Source organism: Heliconius melpomene, chromosome 21 (genome assembly GCF_056956725.1).
Source record: "Heliconius melpomene rosina isolate 202511_hmr_F chromosome 21, ASM5695672v1, whole genome shotgun sequence".
Taxonomy (NCBI): Eukaryota; Metazoa; Arthropoda; class Insecta; order Lepidoptera; family Nymphalidae; genus Heliconius; species Heliconius melpomene.
In genome coordinates this window covers 11268582-11286191 of record NC_140409.1, presented here as the reverse complement: position 1 = coordinate 11286191, position 17610 = coordinate 11268582, and the positions used below count along the sequence as shown (strand labels likewise).

The window sequence follows — 17610 nt, the reverse complement described above, 5'->3', positions numbered from 1 at the left end:
GACCGAACTCTGTGTCATCCACGAAACATTCGTATGTTCAATACAAACAATACAAATATTAGGCTTATGCATGTTTTAATTCTCCAGAGCCGTACGGCTACGTTTCCGGAAAATTGACTCCGGTGACCTCGGCATATTACAATGTTGACATGATGATTGGAAAATTATGTCCATAAAGTTTGATGCTCTATAGGACTAGTTTATATTAAACTAAAGCGAGATTAGTATCCTATATCTTATAAAACAAAGTCGCTTTCCGTGTCTGTCTGTTGTTTTTAACTCTTCTTCTTCTTAACCACCAGACGGATTTTGATGCGGTTTTCACCATTAGGTCGAGTATTTTTCATAGAAGGTTTATATATAGTTTATTTTTTATACATTCTTATGTAAATTAACTTAAATACGATAAATGTGTATAAAGTCCTACCCGTTGAGACACTTTCGCGCATGCGCTGCTTTAATGGTAAGTACTACATGAAAATAATGTACTGGAGTATTGTTTCTCTTAATAAGATCTACAAAAAAGTCCGCGACAGCATATTCGTATCTTTTAAGAATAACGTATAGTGATCATTTTTCTATCTAAAAATAATAATTTCAATATATTTTTTATTGTGAATCATATTTTTCCATAATGGTATTAATCCTTATCCTTTAAAATACTTTATTAATTTTCTACGTTAAACGAAGATAAAATTTGCTTTTTACACTATTTCGAAATTGCGAATAGTTTTACAGAAAAACGCATTTAATTGTTGACACCGCCGTTGACACATCAGCTGTATGTTACTCAAGTTTCACTTATCCCTTACTCTCAGCATATAAATAAGTATATTATTTAGGTTGGCCATTTAAAGTGGATCAAAACTGTCTTTTACTGTTTTTCATTTTAATAAGTACTTTAGAAGTTGTTGTTGTTACAATATCAAAAAATCCTTACTGCGAAACGGCTCGCCACTCGCAATGCGTCCGCCGCGCCCGCCTGCTTTGCACGCATCGGTGGTTCAGTGGTAGAATGCTCGCCTGCCACGCGGGCGGTTCGGGTTCGATTCCCGGCCGATGCATTCTATTTAATTTTCCTCACAGGCAGCCACGTAGTGCTTGCTTTTCACCAGGGACAGAATACCCTCTTCAGCATTAACCACAAGCTCGAAAAAAAAACCCGCCTGCCTCTATAGCAGCGAAGATTTAGATGCGTTTGCAAGTATTGGATAATAGGAGTTGAATGTATTATTTCAGCGCTATATATTTGGTTTCATATTTTTTGTAGTAGTTATTAGTAGGTAGGCTTTAGTTTATAATTTCTTCGGTTTAAAAATAGTCATTTAACTATCTAAAAATCCTTATTTAAATATATTTTAATAAGTACTTGAAAAGATTAGTAGCACAGATTTAAAATTACGGTACCTACTAAAAAATCCTTGCTATGTAAAACAATTGGAAAATCGTTATTGAAACTACGAAAATGCGGGTTGCATTAGGGTTTAATTAATTTTCACATTATCTTAAGTGCTTTGCATGAATTATATGAATAATCCAGTAGTTAAAGCGAGCGAAGCCGCAAGAGGGTCGCTAGTATATAATATTTTTAAAGTTTTACTATAAATATAACTTAATAAAATAATTGAAAAGTGATCGAATATCAATAAATTTATGTTGTTAAATATATGTATATTACATGTATATAGCCTATTAGAGATATCACAAATTATCCAAAATATCACAAATCTACAAAAGATATCAAAAACCATTTATTTCTATCACACAAACGAATAAATAAAAACAGTATATTAGTAGTTATTAGTCGAAGTGATGATGGTGCCATGAGAATGGCACGAATGGCACCCTATTAATTTGCGTCTTCCAAATAAATGTATATCATACGTTATAGTGGCGTCGTCGCGGCGTCGTAGGAAACCCGCCCTCGGATTGACGTTCAGATGCTAGCCAAATACGAATATTACATAATATATAGCTACAGTACTTTATTTTTGTTTTATTTACACGCTGTATCCCGCAGGGTAGACAGAGGGAATATAGTGTACATAGACTCCGTTCTCTGTTTTCCGATGAATTCTGGATGCAGGAGGAAATACTAGAGCAAGGAAATTAAAATATTTAATATATCAATTCTCCGAGTGGAAATCGAATCCGCTACCTGTCGCGTACACACTTGGTGCCTGTAATCCTAGAATTATATTAGAATACGAAACCATTTTCTTAATTCAAAGACGTCATAAAAGCATCAATTTTACTACGAGTCGAGATATATTCAGTAGTAAAATGAACACGCAACAGTATTTCCAAGCTAATAATTGTTAAACTGGTACAATTGATTGAGAACAACTGAAATTACGAGTAAAACTGCATGTAAATGTCATTTATAACCAATACCTCTGTTGACCTATCATTAATTCACTTTGAATACGTTTCACGAATGAAAGAGAAGAGAGTAATGGTTGTTTTTTTAATATACTTAATTAATATAAATTTCTGGTTTTATTAACGGATTAAAATATTTACTCAACGCGGTTTATAAGAATGTATTAGAAGATTTTTTTTGACTATTTTTTTTTAACCTGATTTAGTAAACAATAATTGAAATAAAATAAAATTCATACGACTTTTGTTATTTTATCCTTAAACAGCGTTTCTTTTAAAAACACTTTCTTATAAATCAGCTTCACGCTATATACCGCAAACAAAAATTTAAGCAGAGGGAACCTAGTGTTAAAAAATTTCGTTCCCCATTTTTCAACGAATTCTGGAGGCATAGCGTGTTGAGCAGCGGAACTCAACACCGCTCTTAGCCACTCCCGTTAACAGTCACACACTTGTGCACCACAGCTGGCCTAGCTTTCTTATAATTCTGTAATATTAAATCTATATAAGCATATGTGATTGTAAACACGATGGTTGTGGGTTCGATTTCCACTCAACGAAATAAATAATTAATACATTTTTATTTTCTCACCCTAACGAGGCAAAACGCAGCGTTGACTTCCGCCACGCTATGCATCAGAATTCAGCAGAGAGTGGGGAACAGAAATGTCCTAACTAGGTTCCCAGGTTACCTCTACCCATTTACTTCGTGCTGGATGTAGAGTAAGGCTAAAAAAACATGTTTTATAAAACATTTTAAGCGTAGGCAGCGGTGTATTGTAGGTATAAACAGAAATAATTTTCTATAATTGAATTAATTATCTGTCGTCAATGCGAACGTTTAATTTACGTTTTAAGGGGATTAAGCGATTGCCGCTTATCGTATTTGCTTATAAAGGATATACAATTTTCTACCCTTGTTTATAATTTTGTTTTATCTTTCTATATATTTTTGTTTTATTTTTAAATGATTTTGCGTATTTTCAAATTATAACATTTTAAATACAACAGAATATACTTTGGCATTGATTATTATTTACTTTATAATAATTGAGACCACAAAGTATGCCTGTAAACGTGACTGTTTAAGGGTTCGATACCCACTCGAGGAAATATTTAACATATTGCTATATTTACCATACCATAGCAAAGGTGTTTTCTTCGCACCATCCAATACAGTAGACAACAAATTAAATATTTATTTAAATTTATATTTCTATTTGTTCGCTTTAACGTGGAGGCAAAGCGCGTTGTTAAGTTCCGCCGTTCAACTGGGTGCGTTCAGAATTCAGTGAAAAGTGGGGAACGGAGTGTTCCCTATAATATTTAAACAGCGGAGTTTAATGTGACATTTCTGAAAAATATGTTTACTTCTGAAATTGTTATAATTATATGAGAACTACGATATGACAAAAAAGAATGTATCGCTTAAAAAACAATAGTATGTTCAGCAGAAAGTGGGGAGCGAAGTGTCTAAACACTACGTTCCCTCTGCGTACCCTAGAAAATATTATGGGCAATAGATATATGATTGTTCAATCAAACTGAATCTCCGTAATTAAACTACAATGACCTCAACTGACATATTCATTATAATAATAACTGAATTAATAGAGCTATATATATTGATATATATAGTGATTCTATGTGCAGTGAAGTTATCGAACGCTATATCGCCAGTTCGCAATATCTCTAAAATAAATAGAAATGGAGAGTGATTTATCATTAACTTATCTCTCAGTTACTTACTGCATGTAAGTTATATTTTATTTAATAGCATAGTAAAGTAATAAAACGGTAAAATCTAATGCCCTAGACATGGTTTACGCTAAATATGGTTTAAATAAATTCCTTATCCGCCAGGTTAAGAAAATTTTAAGCGTGTTCTATTTTCAAATATTAATAAGCAATTGATAATTTTGATATTGATACTCTTTTCTTTTTGCTTCAACCTGTATCCTACATATTGCTGCTGGATATCCAGAGGGAAACTGGGACTCTTACGACAGACACCGCGCTTTTCCTCTTTACCAAAGCGAGGACATTAAAACATTAAATATTCCATTTCCTCGAGTAGGAATCGAACCCAATACTTGTAGCGCTTACAATTGCACGCTTGCGCCCCTTAACTTTTGAGTTCAAATTACATTTTAAACGTATTAAAAATAGAATTCCTCGTAAATCGGATCGGATACTCTACGTCTTACTAGGGAACGCGTCTACATTTTAATCAATCATGTTCAACGTTGCTTGTTACGTTGCCTTTACTAATGGAAAAGGCGCAAAGAATTGTGATGATGTGATTTATGCATACTTTATAAGATTTTTTTTAATATGTTTTTATATCTCAATATATTATGTTTTTTTTTATTTATCTATACTTATAATAAAATCGTTATGGGTTGCGGTTGGTGTATGTAAATGGGGGATATATTAGAAAACAATAATTTAATAACGTAATAAATAGAACCAAAAACAATGATTTTTAAACATTTTGTCTGTTTGTCTGTGCATTTATCCACGCTGATTCTGAAATCAGCTTAACCGATTTGAGTGCAGTTTTCACTATTGTAATTATTTTATTGAATCAGCTAAAACTTGACTTTTCTATAGTAGGTAGGTAGGTACGGATATTGTTGATTAAATGTTTCTGTTTTGATTAGAATCAAAACAGAAGCTCCACCACCAAAAATCTAGCAAATCTCAACGTGTTCAACACACAAAGGCAATAACAAACAAAAGTAGCGTAAAAAAATTTTTTAATGCCTTCGAACGCAACCGCGCCGCAGGAAAAAGAAAAAAAAATCATTTTTGTGGTAAATTCGTCAGTTCGGCTCATAAATCACGGCCCCACGTTTTAGCAAGAGCTCTGCATCTTAATTAAACTCTTCATACCTTCCAATGTACATTTCGAGTGTTTTTTGCACTTTTTTCCGGATTTTTTCCGGAGATGGGTTTCCAAATTATGCAAATGTTCTATCCTACAATGTACTGACACTTTAATTTAAATCGTAAATTTACGGCTTATGAAATTATTAAGAAGATATAAAAATTTATGCTGCAGTTAAATGTCTTCTTGGTTTTTTTTTTTTTTTGTATTTATTCCATCAAAAAAAATCAGCTTCACGCTGTATCCCGCACACAGCAGGATATGCAGAGGGAGCCCAGTGTTAAAACATTCCATTCCCCACTTCCCACCGAGTTCTGGAGGCATTGCGTGTTGAGTGGCGGAAGTCAACGACGCGTTTCGCCTCGACACAAGCGAAGAAATGGAAATTAAATTAAATAAATTTAAATAAATATTTCATTTCCTCGAATGGGGATTGAACTGGTCTCGACTATTAAATATTTCAATGAATTAAGCTAATATTGAAAGTATGTGTGTTGCTTTATAAGTGACTGGAATCTGGATCTTATATTTTACTAAAAATCTCTTCATCAAGTCAAAGAAAACAATATAGTGTGTATAGAGGGAGTATAATCAAAAATGTAGTAGGTATGCTGCATTTTTTTATAGAAAGAATTTTCTTTATAAATTCTAGAAAATATTTGGAAATGAGAAGTAATTCTATTAGAGATATTTTATTCTATATTTTGGCTAAATTATTAATCAAAAAATAATTTAAAAAATGTACAATATTTTCAATACTATGTCTAATTATTCCGAAAATTAAATTAAATCATTTTAATTATGAGTGAGAATGATAAATGGCAAGTATAAGAAGTATCAAACGGGGGCTAAGCTGAAAATATTCGGACCAAACAAATGAAAAGAAGAAATTCTAAGGTGGATAATTGAAAAACTTTAGCCCAGTATCTTGAAAGTTGGCAAACACGTTCACGTTGTAGAATTTGGTCGTTTTTGCACCCGAATCTTTTTAATGGGATGATTGTAGAGAGAGCTCTCGTGAATCTATGGATGATTTGAATATTGTAAGATAAGTTTTGTTTTATAATAATAACAAATTTAATATAGTCTAATATTTTATACATTTTTTTTCTACTTGTTGTACCTAATATTAATATAAATCACAAATATTAATTATAAGATAAACGAAAAATACAAACAGAGATATGTGCAACATGCTGTATTTTAAAATAAACTTAATTCATGAGACCGTTTTGGCGCAGCAGCACGGCGTCTTTTTGTAAAGGCGACGGATGTGGATTCGATTACCAATCGGGGGAATTAATTTCCTCATTCCGGCAACAAGTCGAGTCTTGAAGCTATTATAACTAAATTCACTCAAATTTCTAAACTCAGTGAATGCAAAAATGAAAAAAACTTAAAAAATTAGAACTCGCAGCCACCATTAAACACACACACGCTTCACTCTACAATGACACACAAACACTCGCTCGTATCCAGCTAACAAAGGAACTCATCCATAATGCGCACGAGACCGTCAGCAAGCGGACTTGGCAAGTATATCGATGTTAATGTTTACAGCGTATTATCTCTAACGCCGTAACGGTTTCCGTTTTCCAGCCATATTTTACACGAGCTCTTGTTGACTGCGGCTAAGTGGAACGTACTTTGCTCTGGATTGGAATGGGATTTAGAATTTTTATCAGGTCAAAATATTTGTTTTATGTTAGCTTTGAAAAGAGTTCAGGAAAACTAGTGTTAAAACATTCCGTCGCTCACTAAATGCTTATTTTTCCAGAGATTGCGTTTTGTTTGGTGGAACTTATCGCCGTGCTTTTTCTTGCTACCAGAGTGAGGAAATGATAATAATACATTACTCCGAGTGGAAATGGAACCTACGATCTTCACGTTCTGAGCTGATGATATAGTATTACAGAGGACAATTATAATAGTTTTATTTTTAATTTATTTAAGAAGAGTCCGCTATAGCAAAGCCTATTGTCAAGATTCTGTGAATATGAATTAAAATAGAATATTTTAATGAGGACAGTCGGGTGTATAGGATGTTGTTTTCAAATTAGGTCGTGTCAAATGAATTAAAACTTTTTTTACGGGAAATTATTTACAAAAGTCATGAAAAAAAAAACCACCTTATCTAGGCCAAACGTTACTATTGCTGTACGAGCACTTTAACTTACAAAGCCACCATCGTACAGAGTTCTATTTAATTCTTGAATTTTCATTTCCATAAAACGCTAAGTATATCATTTTTTTTTCAAAATACAAAATGTTTCGTAGCTATTGATATTTCTTTCATAGTTGTGTGTACATTTTTAATTATTGTATAACTCAGAGAATTATCTAGTTTGTGTATATAAAATTATTTTGCTATGGTTTTTTATTGTGGCTAGCGTAGGTAAAAGGAATGAAAGTTTAAAAACGTCGTTTTCACATTTTCTAATTAAAAAAACTTTACGATCAAAAATCTAAATAGATATTTGAACTTGCTAATACCCGTTACATATAAAGTACATTACTATTGAAGGTAAACAATTTTTTTTTCATATTATTTTATGAATTCTAAAAGGGCGTAGCAAAACGAAATTTAGATAAAAATAAAAGCTCGATCGTTTTTCTCATTTATGTTGCGAACGTCTTATTACAAAAACGTATCTGCAGCCTATATTGTACACGTTATTACGCACGGATGAAATAAAATTTGCCATCACATGGTGCCGTCGTAACGACAATGTTCTAAGATATTAAAATACTTTTATAGAATGCTTGTTTTTATTTTGTTGTTTTCTTTCTCTATAAGTTGGGTACTAAAATGTAAGTGATAAGCTAAAGATAAGAGAAAATGAAATTTATTTAATATCGTTTGATTTTAATATATTGTTTGAAAGTCAAAATTAATTTCTTCAATCCTCTAATTTCATATCTTCGAGCGAGCGCTTCGTATTTTTTATGACAGCAAATTTAAAAATACATATAGCTCGAATCGCGACCCCGTCTCGACAAAAGGAGCACAGACCGCCCTCCAACCAGGTGGACCGACGACCTTAAGAAGACAGCGAGAATCAAAGGACGCAGGCCCGGACGGAGTGGCGAGAATTAGGGGAGGCCTATGTCCAGCAGTGGACGTTGAAAGGCTGATGGATGGATGGAATGACAGCTTGTTGTTGTTGTTGAAATAACTAATGATATTTGCAAATATTTCAAAAACTTAACTTTACTTATGAAAAAAAAAACAAACAAACACTCTTATTTAAAATTATAATTTAAATGGGAGATTATTATTATGCAACTATTTAATTACATGATAATAATAATAATTGCAATAAATGCAATCAGTTCCTACTATTTACGTTGTTCTCATTTACACTTAAAACAGATACATTTGGATTATTTCATTTATACGGATATCTCCTTTTTTCATAACGCATCACGACAATTTTCAAGCTTTGTCACTAAAATGTACAAATAAACACTAATCTTTTGAGAAAATAAATTTCTCTAAACACAAGTAAACTCTTCTCTGCATGGTCCTTATGAGCAGATAGTCATTGAAAACTAGTTTTGCGACAGTGTGTCTCCTTTAGCCCGAAATTTGAATCTGTAAAATCTACATTCAATACCTATACATATATTAAATATACTTTATTTACTAAAGACTTTATATTTCATATCAACTTTATTTAACCCCTAATAATAACCTAACACGTACCATGTCCTTTTGTTTTAAAATATTTATGACATACTAGCGATCCGCCCCCGGTTGCGGGCTTCTTAGAGATATTAAAAGAGAAACAAGATATTTTTTAATTAACAAAATATATTATCTTTTGGGTATAGTTTGAAAATAAGTTTTAGAGAGCAAAGCCGCGTTCCAGGCTCTAGTATCGAATAAGTGTGAATATTTTATTCAAATATCTCGAGAATACTTAAAATCAAAATGCACTGACATAAAATGAGCTTCGTACGTTGCATACAACATTGCGGTTATATTCCCTGGAGTGTAACTCGTTCTCTGCATCATACAGGGTGTAGTTTAAACCATTCGCTATAAAACCAACTTAAGCCTCAAGATTGTTCTAGAACACTATACAGCTGTGTGCAATTTCTCTAAAGCCTTTTTAGAATTGTCAAAAGACTTCGCTTTCCTGCGCAGTTATAAAGAAGAGTCTAGTGATTTTTTATTCTGCTTTCTGCTTATTGACAGAAGACACTGTTTGCCGTGCTGCCGTGTTAAAAATGTTTAAACCTCATGTAAAGAACCAAAGTTACTCGTTAATGCAAAAAGTAAGATTTATAATTTGAAAATTTTGAACCCCATTCTATAGCAACCAATCGTAGACATATTACCTCTGTGTGAAAAAAAAATTTAATTCTAATTTTCTATTATATGATGTGACTGTAAAAGCGACTGGTTGTGGATTCGATCCCCACTCGAGGAAATGAAATATTTATTTAAATGTATATTTCCATTTCTTTGCTCTAGTGTTAAGGCAAACAATGCCTCTAGAATACGGCAGAATGTTTGGGAACGGAGTGTCTTATCACTAGGTTCGTAATTAAAGACCTAAGCTCCTAAATTTTTATATTCAAACGAATTCAGACACAATTTGTCTACCTTTCTTAATTCAGACGTCCATCTCTAGTATCAACGTAATTTTTTGTATTTTATCATATATTTATTAAGCCCTTTCATTTGATACCCATATTTGGTGAGTTATGTAAAAAGTTGTAATCCGCCATTTGGTTCCGGCGGCCATTTTGAATTAACAATATTATCGTTTATATGTAATTTCATTTTCAGTAGAACTGAAGTTGTAATACAAAATTTAAGCTCAATTAACTGCAAGTTAAATAAAAGAATGTAAGAATGAAAAGAAATTACGTTAAAAAGCAGATTCTTTTCAGCTGTTGCTTAAATTAAATATATTTTAAGTAAAAAAATATTCCTCTTCTCTACAATCCTTGTCGCGACTCGCGGATGCATTCCGACTTCCTTCCTGTCCTCAAGCGAAACATTGAACTAGATTCGCATATGAAACGTAAACACAATAGAAATTATAAAATCTTTTAGTATTTATTACAGAATAAAATGTATTAAATAAGTTTTATTAATTTATTTAAGGATAATTATTTATTGTAACAAATAAAAATTACATTTGGTTGAACGGTTTTTTATTTACTTCGCGATACAGAAAGTGTTCTTTTAGAATTGATAATGTCTTTTGATAATATTAATTTATTAGAGAGGCCGTCGTAGCGCAGGGGCTCAAGCGTGTGGTTATAAACGCGACGGTTGTAGATTCGATTCCCACTCCGAGTGGAGAACGGAGTATCTTAACAGTAGGTTCCCTATAAACCAAAGTCTAAAGTTAAGTAACTTATCTTCAATTATATTGTATTTTTCTTAAATAAAGCATTGCCACTGTGAATTACTATTACTATTTTATATAATACGTATATAAATAATATTACCTAGTAATATTTCAGTTATTCAGTATTCACAACAAGAATAGTTGACGTATTTTCTTTGAACCGATTCCAATATGAAGCTTTGTGGTTTCATCACAACTTTTGAACGTATTGTCATCAATGCAGATTACTGTTGCTTATAAAGGATTGTGCTCGAACTTGACGAAGTATTTCAATATTACTTGTGGAAAGATTAATATGATCTGGTAAAAGGAAGATTAAGATAATCATGAGTTTTTAGATCGAAAAGCAAAAAATAGAGAGTAAATTGGTGTAACTGAAAATTCGTTTTTTTAATTACTAATATCCATAACACATAAAAACATAAACTAAGTCACTTCCCTCTAATTCTGGATTGCGTGTTGAGTGGCGTAACTCAACGCTTCGCTTTGTCTCATTACCAGAGCGAGGAAATGAAAATATTAAATGGTAATCGAACCCTCAACCTGAGGCATTTACAGTCGCATCTAACACATAAAAAACAATAAACATACAATTAATGTTTATTAGTTAAATATAACTAAGTAATAACAACAATTTATAACCCATTAAGTAATTTAAGGCGTATATGAGTTGTTAAGCTATGGGGCTGTAATTATTATTAAATGTGACACTAATGTGTTCTATTTGATGAAATACACATGATAAATATTATATGTATTTACATGTATATATATCTAGTATTTATAATAATGGATCTCATGTTATATTGTAAAAATATTATTAATATAAAAAAATAGTATAAATAGATATTTTTTTATAAAACAATTTTGGAGGCCAGTTCCCCCTGAACCTGGGCACAAGTGTGTGACTATAAACGCGACTGGTTGTTAGTTAGATCCCTCCTATTCGAGGAAATGAAATGTTTACTTAAATTTATTTTTTAATTTCTTCGCTCTGGCAAACTCGGTGGCGAGTTCCGCAACTCAACCTGCAATGCCTCCAGAATTCCGCGAAAAATGGTCAACGGAGTGTTTGAACATTAAGTTCCCTCTGCTCATCCTTTTTAATCCTTGAAAGGTTGATGACGTCATAGCATAATAATATCTTGAATTTAATGGAGTTTACAATATGCTGCTGCCGTTAAATTAATATCTGCGACGGCAGTGCTTCAGAAGTGCTCAACAAGAAATGAAAAAAATCCAACTTGGAACAGAAATAGACGCAGGAGTCGTTGTAAATGAGTTAATGAGAAGTTACGCAATAAATTACCGTAAAAAAACATATTTTATAGTAGTATGTACACACAATGTTTATATGTTAATACGTGAAGCAAAAACTTTGTATCCCTTTTTAGAAAAATTGTAAAGACGGAGGAGTATCAAGTTTAGCATATTTCCATTCATCAGCCTTTCAACGTCCACTGGTGGACATAGGCCTCCCCTAATGTTCGCCACTCCAGTCCTACGCCTTTTGAATACAGCGGATTCCCGCTTGTCTTCCTGAGGTTGTCGGTCCACTTTGTTGGAGGGCGGCCTGTACTCCTTTTGCCGAAACGTGGTCACCATTCGAGGACCTTTCTTCCCCATCGGTTGTCGGTTGTTACATATTTATAGTTTATATTTTTCAAAATAATGCAAAAATTTATGTTATCTATCTATACTAATATAATAAAGCGGAAGAGTTTGTTTGTTTGTTTGTTTGTTTGTTTGTTTGTTTGTTTGTTTGTTTGTTTGAACGCTAAGATCTCTGGATCTACTGGTCCGATTTTCATTGTTTTTGTTTTGTATGAAAGCTGCATTCTTCAGAAGTGCTATAGGCTATATAACATTACATTACACATATATACTAATATATTTTAAAGTACATTCTAATTTGACATGCAATTTATTCTGCCATGTTAATAACAACCGTCGTTGCTACGCGACCGCTACCGCGACGTTTTGATATTCATCCTTATGAAAATAAATATAATAGTCACTTTTAGCATTTTATCTAGCATCTCTATATAACATTCTAATAAATAATTAAGGAGATGTCACTGATTCCAAATGACCTAGCCACCTAGCGGGCGGCACAGTATGACCGACGCGAACGGGCAGATGACGTTGACGGTTTTATAAATTTTCATACATTTTCGAACTTAATTTAATTAATTAATTAATTTAAAATACACTTTGATTCTCTTCTTATTTTATTTGATATTGCCCGCTAAAATTATCCTATTTAATAGAGAGAAATGTTTAGTTATTTCGTAGAGTCGATATCTATGTACGCACGTACGGAAAACTTTAGGTACTTTTTCTAATATTAAGAATACCTATCCTTTAGTTACTTTTAATCCTTTTGTTAGTTCATTTCAATAACTCAGATATTTTTTTCTAATAATGTGTATCTACTTATTATTCTTTTTGATTATTTGAGCTTATATTTTCTTACTAATTCTATTGAGAATTGAAAATAATTTCATGAATATATTTAATAAATATTCTTATAGTTGAAGCAGGCGTAGCCGCGTCCGGGTCCACTAGTATATTAATAAAAATAAATATATTTGACAACATACACTTTGGTTGCTATGGTAACGAGTATTGTACGCGTCAGTTGGTTCTCCAGTATAAATAAATATGTGAATAGTGACAGTTAGTGGTACATAAGTGGACGTATAATTTAGATGCCCTAAAAAAATTAATTAATGTGGAAATTTAAAACACCGAGGGCGCACTGAAAATGTGTTTTTGGTGATCTTGTTACAGCAAATTCTGTTAGAATTTTTCAAGCACTATAAATATGTCGAGTATTTAATGTATGAAAATATTTTTATAACGAATGCTTGTTCATTAATTATATTTTTTATATATTTTGCAATTTTGTCCATTTAATCAACGTAGTCTTTTGACTGACAAATGCAGGTGATTTTATTTTGGCTTTTGTTTATTCGCCTAGTAGCAATCACAAGGAACAATTTTTTTAGTTACCTGTACATAATGGGGTAGGCAGGGTAATCTGTGAACCTAGTGTTGAGACACTACGTTTTCTAAATTTCTGTTCCTCACTTCCATCGAATTCTGAATTGCGTATTGAGTGGCGTAACTCAACGCCTCGCTTTGTCTCGTTACCCGAGCGAGGAAATGAAAATATTAAATATTTCTTTGCCTTGACTGGTAATCGAACCCACTATCTGACGCGTTTACAGTCGCATATAATATGAAAGACTAAAATATCGAATATGAGGACATATTGTATATCGTAATGTAATTGCTATAAACAATAATGACATCATTGTCTAATTAATAACTTTTTTATGTCTATTATTACAAAAAACGAAGTTAATGATGCTTGGTGAGTGAGCGTAGAGAGTACTTTTTTTTAGGTTAGCGAAAAAAATATATTATTTAAACAGATATTTTTTGCACGAAAAAAGTAATATAAGATATTAAACAATAATTAAATGATAAAAAATTATCCGTACTATTCTATAACTTTATCCACGTGGCTGTAGTGCACTACTGGATATTAGTGGAAGTTCACCTTCCAAGGTAAAAGCGGAAAACTCATTTAGTATTTAGAAAATAAAGTATGTGATATGGTGAATACGTTATTAGTTTCCTATATTATTATTGTGAAGTGAGCCTTAGCGCAAGCTTAAAACGAACCTGCACCTCTGGAACTCAATTGACATCAAGTGACCCGTACCCTTGTTTATTTTGTCTTTTTCCACAAAAAGAGCATATTACTCCTACTCCTCCTCCTTAACCCAGACTTGAATCGCAAGTGCCAGGCATTGAACTAGACTCTTTACGCTGCAACCCGATATATTTTTTTTCAGAAAAAAAAGAAAAAAAAAAAAAAAGAATATTTTGAATTTGAATTTGAATTTGAATTTCAGTGTAACAGTGTAGGCAGAGAGAGTGTGTGCGGGATACAGATAAAGCTAAAAAAATACCTCAGTACATATAAGGCTTTATGTACGTACCAATATTCAAGTAAAAAAAAACAATTTTTCATACATTTGATCCATACAGATCTAAACACGGGTTACGAAATACGCTAATGGCTGTGTCTACATCTCAAAGGCCCCGCAGCTGTTTCAAAAGCAAACCAAATTAACCTCTACTCGATGGGTACACAAATTATGATTAATAACAACGATATCGAATTAGTTCGTGTATTAAGATACGCATCATCCACTGGTGTGATAGAGTAATTATAAAATACTAGCGGCCCGCTCGCGGTTTCACCCGCGTGAACTACGTTATTAATAATTTCTGTCTCTATGAGTACCTACGTCCTATAAGTGACGTCCATGCAAATTTTGAGACTTCTAGCATTTGTAGTAACGAAGTTTCATACAAACTTTCGACCCCAAAAACAACCCCTTAGAAATCGAATATTGCAAATTCCCGTCTTAGCGAGCACCTACGTCCTATAAGTAACTCCTATGCAAAATTTCAGATTCCTAGCACATGTGGTTTTTGAGATTTCGTGATGAGTGAGTAACCTTTCGATTTTATATATATAGATAGATAGATATATTTAGCTAGCGTCCTGCGCGGGGCTTCGCCCGCTTGAATTATATAATTATTATTACTTATATGTAATACTTTGATTTTCTCATAACAATATTGTTTTAAAACAATATTGAAAAGTTAACTGCTATTAAATCTGTTAAGCTGTTTTTGAGATTAGCGTGACGAAACGCACAGACAAGACGTTTAAAACAATAATTATATAGAAAGTTCTACTAATGACGATTAATTAATTTACTTAATTCAGTATATTTTATACAAAATTTCAAAAGAATTACATTCATATCTTAAATGTTGAGTTTATTTATAAAATATATGTCCGTACTATTCTATAACTTTCTCCATTAAATTTTCTTTAGTGAGAATCGAACTCACAACATTGCATATATATGCAAAAAAAAACAATGCAACCTAAGTGACATTCTTTCAACAACCAATTAAAAAAAAATTATAATTTTTTTATGACAATTTACATTCGTAAATTATAATTATGACTTACCAAGAGAAACCTGGTGTACCTCATCAGACCTCGTTCCGTGGTTTACATATTGACTGCGTTGTCCTGTGAACAGAATATATTCATCGTTACTTAACAATTTATGTTTTTTTTAATAATTTATATATTTATAATAGCGATCCGCCTGCGGCTTTGTCCTCTTGAACTATACGATCATTTTAAATAAGCTAAATTACTTCCGTACTGGGGCCCCTTTTTTAATATCTTGGAGTTATATAATTGTTATTCTAATAATAATTTCTGCTTGTTTTGGGAAAAGACATAACGCAAATTAATGATATAAGTAACTCTGAGTAAGAGAGAGAACTCTTACTGTCTAAGATCAGTTCATGATGTTATGTAGGGTATAACTTGAATGTAGAATTAAGTTTGTCTTATTATATATTTTATAACAATTATTGTATTTGGTAAACCGAATAAATAAATGTAAAAGGTAAAATGGCTACGAAAAATTTCCACCATGGAAACCTATAAATAAAATAAAAAAAATAGCTTTACGCTGTATCCTGCTTATAGTAGGTAAAGTCAAAGTCCTGGAAACTTAGTGTTAAGACACTCCGTTCCCATTGAGACCCTTTCGTTCTCAACATTCCGCTGAATTCAGGAAGCATTGCGTGTGGAGTGGTAAAACTCAACGCCGCGTTTCGCCTCGTTACCAGAGCAAGAAAACGAAATTAATGCAATATGTAATATATGAAATATTACATATTTAATTTCCTCACCTAGGAAGCGAACCCAAAACATGACACGTTTACGGTCACTCGTTTGTGCCTCTGCGCCACTACAGGCTTCAAAAATAATCATCGACTAATATATAATTAACGTTAGAGTCACTCGTCCAAATTAGATGCCATTTCCAAATAGTTTTGCCGCCTTGAAACCATATCGGTACACTATCGAGGCGAGGTCGACATGCGGTTACATTCCATTTAACTTCAAAACCCACCCCATCTTTATACCCTAACAAGGGTGTTTATTAATTTAATTATTCCCTGATGATTCAAGTAGATGCAAGTTAATGTATGTCTTCAATTTGCGTCTAATGCATATTATTATTACATAATATGACGATCGTTAACGAAAAACGTAAATAAGAAGTTAATTTACGAAGGAATATAATAATATTTTATATGAAACTAGCGCACGCGCGCAGCTTCGCTTGCGTGTTTTGGGGGTGAATTTTAATAAACCATAAAACATGTGTTCAATGAAATGTTTTTAAGAGTCTAAATTTCTAATTTTATAAAAATCGATGGCGATTTAAAGATTTTCCTATAGAAACTTTCAACCCCTTATTTGCACCCTTAGGGGGTGAATTCTAGAAAACCATGAAACACATATTCAATTAAATACTTTTAAGAGTCTGAATTTCAAATTTTATAAAAATTGGTGCCGATTTAAAAAAAAATCTATGGGTCATTCTTACGAAAATACGAAATTCATGTCCTAATTGATTTTTTCTAAGTAGTTATGAAATTTAAGCAATTATTATTATTTTGTTACTAAGTATGCAATAGTGCATACATAATACCTATAAGACTTTCTAGTAAACTAGATATCTGATATTTCTTTTCCCTATGTTAACATCAGAAAAACATTCCCTCGCTATGTCCCAAACTCCAGATTCAAATACTCTATGGTCGCTAAATTGATACATTTCGCTAAATTTTATGTCAGACTTTTACTGATCGCTTAATATAAAGTGGTTTTCTTAAAATATTCATAATTACAAAAAAATAAATAAAGATAATTGAAACTTATGCTTCTGTTTTACTTTGTCCCAAAAACAATAATCATTCCTTCACACTTGCGTTTACAGCCCATTTTTGAAGGTGTTATTTGAATTACATTTATGCATTCATTTGTTTTTGACAGTCGGCAGTGCT

The 17610-nt window shown here is 32.3% G+C and overlaps 1 protein-coding gene across 2 annotated transcripts in view; it reads right to left on the bottom strand.

Annotated features, from left to right (window-relative positions):
- The window catches only part of LOC146527253 (glutamate receptor 1-like), a 207565-nt gene that overhangs the window by 117674 nt on the left and 72281 nt on the right, over positions 1-17610 (bottom strand). For both annotated transcript variants that reach the window (XM_085205680.1, XM_085205681.1), the window contains exon 3: positions 15707-15769. In XM_085205680.1, the coding sequence (XP_085061806.1) occupies positions 15707-15769 (63 nt within the window). The remainder of the gene's footprint in view (positions 1-15706; positions 15770-17610) is intronic.